Raw genomic sequence first — 11,611 nt, 5'->3', positions numbered from 1 at the left:
TGGCAAAGTACATAGTGATAATATCATACATAGATAATATCAGCAGCTCTTCACTGAAACATTTGTGCACCGAATGGGCCTTTTGTTTCGAATAAGCGCAGTAATGTGAGTTGAGACACTGGGTGGCGGTGTTGCTCTGTTGTGGTGTTACAGACTCATGTGCGTTGGACAGGCAGATACTCAGAGCACCGGTCACTTACATCAACAGATGATCTGCTGTTTGCAGCCGCTGTTTGATTGTGACATAGGGCAGAGAAGAGCAATTCAGTCTCCGACATACTGTGATGGAATATGACAGGTTATAGAAACACGTGTGGATTCACAGAGACATGAAACACGGAGCCGCTGGGTGAGTAAAGTAATCTGATTGATGCCTCCTTTACTTAAATGCCTTTAAGTGCAACAGGTTATTCTAAGCACCATAACGTACTATTAATATCTATTTTTTAATGCAATAATAACAGCTATTATTATGATTATGATTATCTGTTTCGATGTTTCAATGGAGAAATTTGCCTCCAACTATCAAATTTACAGCTGGGACTGAAGTAATCATGAATTTGTTAAATACATCATCATTAATGTGATTTTCTAAGATGTGAAAGATGTGATTTTCATCATAGTTTATTCATTGTAATTGTAGAGAGACTAATCCTTATCAAGACTAAAAAAGCACATTATAGCTTTATTAAATAATTTATTTATTTCATGATGAGCAAAGACTTTAGTTCATTTTCAGTCAGTTGAAAAATGTGAAGATTGTTATTGTTGTTAAATATTGCCATGTAGGTCCCTTACTGGTGAACGTGATTTCACCAAGTAGGCTACAACATGCTCCTGTAGGCTATCAACATCTTTGTTGATCCTGGAACAACATTCCAATCAACCAATCAGATTTAAGGCGCAAGTTCACAGTTTGTCAAGTATAGGCTTACAACCTACACGCTTCCTACAAGCTATCATTTCCCTCAGATTGTATGGGTAGGTATAGGACAATCTTTGGACAGAATGTTGTTCCAAGATCAACAAAATATGTCTTGCTTCGCAAAATCACAGTGACCTAACATAATTACATGATCAATTCAGACCACTTGTTTCACTCCCAAATGGGTTTTATGATTGTGTAAAAAAGTTCACTCTCATAACTTGTTTTTGAGGCTTATGGCTTATGTTTTTTTTTTTTTTTTTGTCACCACAGATTGTATTTTATCCCTTTAAATGCAAATGGCACTCTGTTTTCCTGGTGGCGTGAAATGAAAAAAGAAATTGTGTGGGAAGGTGTCAAATTGGTTATTGTAGGGTTTGTTAGTGCATATTCTTTTCGTGTCAATTATGTCACGTTTTGTTTTGTTTAAGAGAAATCAATCAAATCAGAACATTGTGTTACAATGACAATAACTTGCCAAGAGTTATAGGCGTTATCCTGTTTGAAACCTAGAGCTGCCTACTTCATGAATATATGTTATCACATGAATATATATGATGTATCACTTCAGGTTGCGGTTTCAAGTATAGCATGTTCATTAGCTTTAAAGAAAGAGTTTGAAGTTAATTGTTGTACTGATCAGTTTATTATGCTTTAATAAAAACAGGAACATTTAAAGACCCAAATTCTTTATCTGGACAGATCTATATGCTTCAGACAGTTAACCAAGTTTAAAATCCCTTGAGCTGAAGGGAATAGTGGGCTCTTGGATCTTAAAAGACAAGATTAGTGATAGTGTCGTGCCACATGCAATCAGCTTTCATACTTCAGCTCGGCTATCTTTTTGGGTCATTTGAAGAAACGGGTGACATTCCCAGTTTGATTTTTAAGTAAAGTTTCATAAGATTTGAAACATTCTTTCTAATAAAGTATTTAAGAGTCACTAAATTGCATTTCTGATATCTTAAATTAAAGCATTTTGGGACATCATAATTGTATAGCTTGAAAGGTAACAGGGTTGACAGTTACAATTTAATTTGACAAGCCTTGTGCTCAAGATTTTGAAACAAAGTTGCTTCTTAGAAAGAGAATTTAATGATGATATTTTAATAGATTAATATTTTTTCATTTGTCAATAGTTTACTATACCAAGTCATGGCAACAGGGTTGACATTTTTAAAACAGTCCCCTACTGACAGATGAGAATAAAGACAAAATGCTAGATTTTATTTCTATATTTTGTTAAATGGTTTTGTTAAATTTTCTATTCAAAATGACACATTCATACTCAAAAATGATCTATCGAATGTCACCATCACTGTGTATTGTGTACCAAGTATTGAGGTCTCTGTGTTCAAGTGTGGCATTACGATTACATAGATATTGTGTTATTTACGTAGATGTTTCTAAGTAAAACATACACTTTAAAAGCGTGGTTTGATTCAGTGATATATTGTTTGAGTATAAAGTATTTTAAAGGAAACTTCAACTAAGTTTACTCAACCTTTTACTGGGCAAGTTAAAATGATTAATTTGCTTCTTAGTTAAGTAGAGTTTACTTAATTCCATATGTAAAATCAAATTTACTTAAATATGCTTGCAAAAAGTTGACAAAGAAAAATTAAGTACATTTTACTTCTTGTTTTTTTTTCAGTGTACAGACTAGAGCTCCTGAGGGGACAAGGTGAGAAATCATATTTAAATGCTTTTGCATTCTCTCACAAATTCAATTCAATTCACATTTAATTGTATAGGGCTTTTCACAATACAATTTCAAAGCAACTTTACAGAAAATGCATGTGTCTACATTACAATTTAGAGTGATCCAAGTTATGCATTTCAGAAATGTACATAATGTACAAATCGCGCAGTTAGCTATTACAATGTATTAATTTAAGGCAGAAACAATGAGCTCATTGCAGTAATGAATACATCTTTACAAAATGATAAGTATACATAGAAAATAGCATTGGTGCAGGTTGATTCAGAGTTGGCGTCATCTGAAATCCTCGCAGGAGTTGGCACCGTCTCTTCACAGGTGTTGAGGCATCTGAAATCTTCATAAGAGGCTGGATCCAGACTGGAGCTGATGTACTCTCTATTTACATCGAGATGGGCATCCTGTGATAAAACAGAAAAGGAAATGGAAAATAATTAGCGTAGCTGCTGTTCATAACATTAAGCACAGATAATCATGTACATTTGATCTGATAAAACTGGAGTACAAGGTTATGAGATGTATTCTGTGTATGCTTGGCTAAAGAGATGTCTCTAATCTAGACTTAAACTGGGAGAGTGAGTCTGAGCCCCGAATATGATCAGAAAGGCAGAGTTTAGGAGCCAAATGTGAAAACGCTCTCCCTCCTTTAGTGGACTTCGATATCCTAGGTACTAGTAGAAGCACCGAATTTTGTGATTGGCCTTTTATTGTGGCACACCTGTGCAATAATCATGCTGTCTAATCAGCATTTTGATGGATTATCTCAGCGAAAGGAGAAGTGCTCACTAACACAGATTTAGACTGATTTGTGAACAATATTTGAGAGAAATAGGCCTTTTGTGTACATAGAAAAAGTCTTAGATCTTTCAGTTCAGCTCATGAAAAATGGGGGCAAAAACAAAAGTGTTGCCTTTTATAATTTGGTTCAGTTTATATTATGTAAACACAAACTTTTATTTTGAATGCGATTTAATCGTTTGACAGCACTAGTTGGAATATAATTTTTCCTCCCATCTCATATTCTTTTCCATCACCATGTCCTTTTAAGGTTTCCACAATTTTTTGTCACAAAGTTGCCTTCAGATGTTTAATGTTAAATGTAAAAAAAATGTTTTACACATGCATATCAGTGACACAAATGACACCTGTTCTGTAGAATGACCCTTTTACCCTCTCTTTTAAAAACAAGCTCCATGTGTAAATCAGCTGTTCTTCCTGTGTATCTGTTTAGAATAGCCTGTTCTGTTCAGTGTGTTTGATACAGGTGTATAATAATCATGCATCTCTTTTGAAACTCAAACAAAAGCTCCAGAACAGGAAAGAAGCGTCCAAGCTGTCTCTCTAATACCCACTTGAGCCTCCCAGCTGGGCAAATACATTACACGCTTCCAGTGTTTACCCTGTGAGAGCTCTCTACACTTGTGCATGAGTTATGGCTCAAGCACCACAGGCACAGGGTGTGATTTGGCCACTGTGGGTATTAAAAGTGTGATGATGGAGTGCATATGCTTTGTGCTGAAGTTTTGCTATCTTCAATATTTTCCAGTTTTCCCTAACCTTTTTTGTTTTATCCACACCCCATCAGTAAGACTGAAGTACCACTTTGTCAACTTTAAACCAGAAATGTGTTTGTCAGCAGCAACAACATGTATTAAATCTATGAAGTGCAGGGAGAGTTTTACACTGATCAGGCATAACATTATGACCAGTGAAGTGAATAACACTGATTATATCTTCATCACGGCACCTGTTAGTGGGTGGAATATATTAGGCAGCAAGTTAACCTTTTGTCCTCAATGTTAATGTTAGAAACGGGAAAAATGGGCAAGCGTAAGGATTTGAGTAAGTTTGACAAGGGCAAGTGAGTAAGTGATGGCTAGACGGTGGCTAGACTCTGCAGTGGTCAGTATCTATCAAAAGTGGTCCAAGGAAGGAACAGTGGTGAACCGGCGACAGGGTCAGGGGCGGCCAAGGCTCATTGATGCACGTGGAAAGCGAAGGCTGGCCCGTGTGGTCCGATCAAACAGACGAGCTACTGTAGCTCAAATTGCTCAAGAAGTTAAGGCTGGTTCTGATAGAAAGGTATCAGAATACACAGTGCATCACAGATACCACAGCACACCTTCAGGGGTCTAGTGGAGTCTATGCCTTAACGGGTCAGGGCTGTTTTGGCAGCAAAATCGGGACCAACACAATATTAGGATAATATTAGGTCATAATGTTATGCCTGATCGGTGGATTTAAAGGGGGTCAGCGACTTTATCATGGCTCATATTTCATTGTTATATCCCAGAAGCCTGTTTCGTTTACAAACATGCTGATGGTTTAGTCTCAATGCTCTTACTTTGAAGCTCATGCTGAAAGAATATGATTCAATTTTGGATGTGAGAACCCAAAACAGTTGTTTTTATCCCACAGGAGAGGGACTGCTTTGTCTTGTGTGAACCAACCTCCATCTGACCACTTCCATACAGATGACCAGTGATGGCCACAGCATCAGACTCAGCGGAGGAGTAAGAACCACCTCAAATATGTTTACTACATAGATTAATAAGTATTTATCTTAAATTCATGTATAATTATCTGCATATTTTTGTCTACAGTGCAGTGAATTCAGTTGTGTCTAAACACACTTCGAGGATAACACTGTCTATCGTCCTGGCGACCATCATTGTACTGACTGCGCTTGGTAATTTGCTTGTTATGGTGGCTCTCTGTAAAGACAGACAGCTAAGGTAATGGTGCTTCATATCTACATTTAAATGTACTGTGTCATGTACATGTTTTATGGTTAAAATAAAGCTTAATATGCAAGATATCTAAAAGTAAGTTATTTGTAGGTTGATTCCCTCCAAACCAGATTCCCTGGTTCTGTTTTCAAAACATTGCTCTGTTTGTTTGAGAATCCCGACCAGCCTCACATAGCAACAGTGGCTCAACCAATGGTGTGAGTTTGGGGTGGAGCTATCTGTTTTTCCAACCAATGACAGATGGGGGAGTGTTCAGTACAACCGTTTGAACAATCATTATTTTAATTACACAAAATATAATTAATTCATTTGGTTAATACACTTGTCATGCAGGTGTTGAAAGCACTGCAAAAACATTCTTTAAATCGGTATTCTTGTTTTTCTGTCCAGTAAAAATATCTAAACTTTAAAACAAAGTGAATTTACTGGAACCTGTCCCTAGTGGCCAGTCGATGAATTGCAGTTTAAGTCACTTCCGTATTGGCTTCAAGAGAAACTGCGGGAGGTTGCCGCTTGGGTAAAGTATTCAAGCAAAAGGGTAATCATATGAATTAACATTATGTGTCCGACGTTGTAGAAGCACGGCTTGGCTCACTTTACTTTGGCTTAGCTTGCTTTTCAACTGCAGTATAGTACCGCTTCAAAGTGGGTGGGTTTATTGTTGCGCCGCCTCTACTGATGTGACATCATGGTAAACGCGACACAAACTAATGTGCGGCACAAACAATTGCACAACACAGGAGAAATGGTTCAAATCTTTGGAATGGTGTTCTTGATTCTCTGGATGTTTTTCACTTGAAGTTTGTTTCTAGCGGGTTCTCTCTGACCAATCAGTGATCTGCAGTGTTTACACATCACATTTTAGTATCAGTACGGCTCGCTTGGAACCTCAACCGATGTGGTACTATTTGAGTCGTACGAGCCGTACCATGCAGTGAAAAGCGCCATAAATGAAGCAAGGGTGTAGAGTTACATTCAAGCTATTTTAGAGCATGAATACATTTTTTTCACATGGAAAAAAACCCCCATTCAAATATGTAAATTCGGTGATCAAAGATGAGCTTTAAGGGATACAATTATTTACTACAGGGGGACTTTAAACAATTTGCTTCTCAAGTAAATTTGTCTCATTTTAAAGATGCTTGATATTTTCTTTCTGGAAATTAAGACAAAAATGCAAAAAAAAAAAATATTTTTGCAATGAACTTTTCATATGAGTTATAATGGACGCTTTTCACATTTCTGGGGTTCTCAGAAGTGCAAGTCATCATAGTTGGGTCACTTCTGTAGTGATGAACGGAAATACAACAAATATAATTTTTACATTCCCCTTTTCTTCAATAGCAAAAGATAAAATCCATGATAGCATTTTTATGACTTTACAAAAGAGGAAAAAACACTGAAAGACTGATTACGTTGGTCAGAACAGAAAAAGATGTCAAATTTGCCGTCACTCTCTCAGCTGTTATATTAGAAACCCTAGAAACTAGTTTTCTGTCATTTAATGCGAAAGTAATAGCACCATGTAAAAATGTAAATACATTTTTTTTATATGATTAAAGATCTCCCATAAACTACATAAGTATGATAAAGTATCAATAAATTGCTTAAATGTGAGTATTTTTGACACTGTACAGACACTTTTGTGCTGTGAACTAATGTTTAATAATCTTATTATTTGCATATCTACTGTTCTAAATATAGGAAGAAGAAGACCAACTTCTTCGTCGTATCCCTGGCATTTGCAGACCTTCTAGTTGCCCTTGTTGTGATGCCCCTAGCAGCCATAGAGTTGACCACAGGTCAGTGGAGTTACGGAGAGACGTTCTGCTTGGTCCGTACCTCGCTGGACGTACTGCTAACCACGGCATCTATTCTGCATCTGTGCTGCATTGCACTAGACAGGTAAGTGCTCATGAAGCTAATACAAATAACTGCTTGTGTTGCCATGGCAATATTGAGACGAGAGGTCTTAAATTAGACCATGTTATCATACATTTAATAGTTGTGGGATAGCAATTTTCGTTGCTAGATTTGATCTTACATTTTTCTCTTTAAAAAAAACGTGTATTTTGGGTTGTGACATGATACAGTATATACACACAATAAATATATTTATAGGCTTTCTTTATTGGTCTAAGCCCTGTAATCTTGCGTCACCAAATTACAGTGTGCTACAACATACAGAGATGATGTCCGGCCTGTATTGTGAACTCTAATTTATATTTTATCCATTTTCTAATTCATTCAAAAACGTATGCACAAAAAAGAAACCCATAATTGCACAGAAAAGAAACGCAGAATTGATGTCTTCACGCTTACTCCAAGGGGCTTGTCAGCGTGTCAGTTAATTATGTGTAATTTGCTGTGTTACGTATGCAAATTTTCTCATGCTCCCCCATTGGGAAGACTGCAGCACCCTTGGCCCGAAAGAGAGCAGCTGTGATTTATGCACCGCACCTGGTCCATATGGCAGTAACATGACTCATTCTTAGTCTCTCAAAGCCTATCTATCTGTCTCTCTTTTTCCTTAAGCAACACATTCTGTTTATCTATCTCACTGTGTCACCAAGTTCTTTCTCTATCCGTATATGATTCCCATGACTCATGATGTCTTTGCCTCTGCAGTCTCCAGTAAGTGCATATTTTATAGTTGTACATAATTCACAGCATTGGCTTTTTAAGACAAGATCAGCAGAATCATCAGGGTATATCAAAGGACAGTATGTAGGGACGCATTGATTATGAAAGACACTGTACTGCCTGACAGCATCCATTGAATCATTCTTCAGATATTTGCAATTTCTGTCTTGGGCAGGTACTATGCGATTTGTTGTCAGCCTCTGGTCTACAATAACAGGATGACACCTGTGAGAGTCTCACTGATGCTGGTTGGATGCTGGGTCACCCCCTTTTTCATCTCTTTCCTTCCCATAATGCAAAGCTGGAATACCATTGGAATCGAGAGCTTTGTAAGTGAGGGTTCATTCTTCTTGTTATGCTGATGTATTATAAGCTTTAGGTAATTACTCTCCGCTAGCTCTCTCTAGGCTGGATTATAAACCCAGTTTTGAAAAGAAATGGTACTTTCCAAAATAAAAATGTCACAAAAATTGTGTAATAATAAAAAAAATGGAATGATAATTAATTTACTTTGGCTATACTGTAGAAAAGGGTATAAAATTTAAATGATGTCACTTCTTGGGCGTGACCATTTTAAGCAATGTTACATTTTTGAGGAAATTATCCCATTCAATTGTATGGTAGTTATAGTAATATTTAAAATATGTTACCACAATTAATTGAATATGAATTCGACAGGTTACACTACTGTTCAAAAGTTTTTTTAGGTCAGTAATTGTTTTGTTGTTGAAGAAATTAATATTATTAGGAAGGATGCATTAAATTGAGTAAAAGTGACAGTGAAGACTGGGTTACAAAACCCATTTCGAATAAATGCTTTTGAACCTCATGAACAATGTTGGTTAAGTTACTCTAAAAGTACTACTGTAATATTTACTCTCTCTAAAAAGTATTGCATTATATGACTAATTACCCTTTAAATCACACATCAACCTGGATCAGTTGAACTAAACAAAAAATAATATAAACGTGCATAAATTATTCTTGAACTGCTATTTAAAGGGAGGTTTAAAAAACATACATTTTAACATGAGACGTTACATTTTGATGTTAAATCCACTTGTTTTGTATAGAATTGTTATATTGTCTATACAGTGTTTAATTCAATTACAAATTAAGAGTAATCCCGTACTTTACTTTTTCATGGGAAAAATTATTCGATTAGAGTAATGAATTACTTAGTAATGAATTACACCCATATTAAAATAAGTTATTTTTATTGTAATAATATTTCACAGTATTACTGTTTTACTGTATGTTTGATCAAATAAATTCAACTTTGTGAGCATAAGAGACTTCTTTCAAAAACATTAAACAATCTTACTGACCTTTTGAATGGTAGTGTATGTGAAAATTAATTGTATAAAATATTTTTTGGTATGTATTTGTTTGATGTAGTTGAGAAGGTCAAGACTACAAAATATATCGGTATCGGTTATCAGCTATTAAATATTATCGACATTTAATTTATTGTACTAGTCAATATTGTATATATTATGCACTGGTCGACTTTTATTTCAACTAACAATTATTGGTTTCAGCCAGAATTGTAATATTGATGCATACTTAATTGTTTTTTCATTTTAATTTCCCAGATCGAACAAAGAAAATTTAACTCTTCCCGTAATTCAACTTGTGTGTTCATGGTGAACCGACCCTATGCCCTGGTGTGTTCGGCCGTGGCCTTCTATGTGCCTCTGGTGCTGATGGTCCTCGCCTATCAGCGAATCTACATCACCGCTATGAGTCATGCTCGGCGAATCGGCTCTCTACATCGGGCCGGCTCTGCCCCTTCTTCGACTTGCCCTAACCACGATCAACACGGCTCCAGTCGCATTAAGAATGAAACCAAGGCGGCCAAGACGCTGGCTGTCATTATGGGCTGCTTCTGTCTGTGCTGGGCGCCCTTCTTCATCACCAACGTAGTGGATCCCTTCATTAATTACAGCGTACCCTGGCAGATGTGGACCGCTTGGCTCTGGTTGGGTTACATCAACTCGGGCTTGAATCCGTTCCTGTATGCTTTTCTGAACCGGGCTTTTCGGAGAGCCTTCCTTAGGATCCTGTGCTGTGGGGATGAGCGCTATGCCCGGCAGGGGGGCTTTAGTCCAAGCAGACGGCAGTCAGAGTCTGTCAACGGAACCTCCATTTTTCTCAGGTACAGTTAGTCCCTCTTGAACACACTGAGCTTTCAGAAATTAGTTCTGGGAGGAAAGAGATGAAAGATAATGTTGTATATGAAAAGTCAATGTTAGAATGTTGGTAAAGTTGACTTTACCAACTTGATGCAGATTTCTGTTTGGATAACAGCGTTTTGGGAGCCTAAAAATGCTAACTTTTGAAAACGTGTTTCAAAAGTGCAAGTTTTTAAAAACAATGCAGTTATCGTCTCCGTGTAAACTACAAAAACGCGAATTTGTGAAAACGGTGACATCATGTGCGTGCATGTTACGTGTTCAGTAAAGGCGTGTAGTGTTCCCTTTCGTTCAGTCACTACGACGTACGTTAGTGACTAACGAATGGGGGTTTCGCTTAGAAGCCAATCATCATCTTCGTATTCAACAGCGCCCAATGGCAGTGCCAATGCCATGGGCATGCGGAATTTGCATGCGTAACTCCGCCCCACCTCGTGGGTATATCAGGAAGTACGCTGGCAACATCGCATTATGTTTCTGCTTTGGAGCCAAGAGGATCTCTTCACTCCTACAAGCCTGATCTGAGTCTTCGACAGCTTTCGAGACGAGCAGCTTTCCAGAGGCGTTGGTGTTACGGCGCGTTCCAGTGATCATCATACTGCCTGCCTGCTGATCTGCGCAGTGGTCCGCTAGACAGCTGGTGTGTGGTCCCTGGGCGCTTCGGCGTTCTCTGCGAGGCTTTCCTCTCATAAAAGAGCTTACACGTGACGTGTCCTTTTCAGGATGTCTCGTCCGTGTACTTCTGGGTGTGGTCGGTTGCTTTCCTCCTCTGATGGGCACGAACACTGTCTGGTATGTTTGGGCTTTCAGCATGCTCAAACAGCGTTCGTGGATGCGTCATGTTCTCACTGCGGGAACATGACAATCGCAGTGTTGCGGTCAAGACTCCATGACCTTCGTACTGAAGTGAGAGTCCCCTCTACCACACCCCGATCTACTGAGTCCCAGAGGCCCAGTACTTCGGCTGGTGGTCAGGGTGACTTGACGGTTACGGTGTGGAACAAAGCCCCGCCGCTCATGCCTCGGGCCACACCCCCGTCTTGCACATTGCAACCCGCGAGCGTTCAGACGCAGATCGCGGGGCCGGCTCCGGCCCCCCCGCGCATCTCGTTTGGCGCTCCGGAGGAGGATGCGATGTCGATCACCGCATCACAAGGTGGGCTCGAGTCCTCTGGAGATGATGACTCGGCTGTGCTGCCGCCTTCGGGCGTGCCAGCATTGCCCGAGTTAGATCCAGAGCTGACAGCCATGTTGTCTCGGGCAGCCGCGAGCTTAGGGATAGAGTGGAACCCTCCGCCCTGTCCCGAACGTTCAAGGCTCGATGATTGGTTTTTGGGGGCCCGCGCTGACAACCGTCAGTCCCCGCCCTCAATACCTT

General features: G+C 38.7%; 1 protein-coding gene across 1 annotated transcript in view; it reads left to right on the top strand.

The window, feature by feature from the left end:
• Window positions 1-206: 206 nt before the first annotated feature.
• The window catches only part of LOC307137187 (5-hydroxytryptamine receptor 4), a 35,020-nt gene continuing 23,615 nt past the window's right edge, over window positions 207-11,611 (top strand). Inside the window, exons 1-7 of the mRNA XM_079834686.1 lie at window positions 207-349; window positions 2,580-2,609; window positions 5,064-5,158; window positions 5,249-5,380; window positions 7,100-7,300; window positions 8,214-8,367; window positions 9,634-10,196. Of these exons, the coding sequence (XP_079690812.1) occupies window positions 5,130-5,158; window positions 5,249-5,380; window positions 7,100-7,300; window positions 8,214-8,367; window positions 9,634-10,196 (1,079 nt within the window). The 5' untranslated portion in view covers window positions 207-349; window positions 2,580-2,609; window positions 5,064-5,129. The remainder of the gene's footprint in view (window positions 350-2,579; window positions 2,610-5,063; window positions 5,159-5,248; window positions 5,381-7,099; window positions 7,301-8,213; window positions 8,368-9,633; window positions 10,197-11,611) is intronic.

Source organism: Gobio gobio (assembly GCF_949357685.1).
Source record: "Gobio gobio genome assembly, chromosome: 14".
NCBI lineage: Eukaryota > Metazoa > Chordata > Actinopteri > Cypriniformes > Gobionidae > Gobio > Gobio gobio.
The sequence above is the reverse complement of the archived record's forward strand: the minus strand, read 5'-3'. Positions and strand labels throughout refer to the sequence as shown.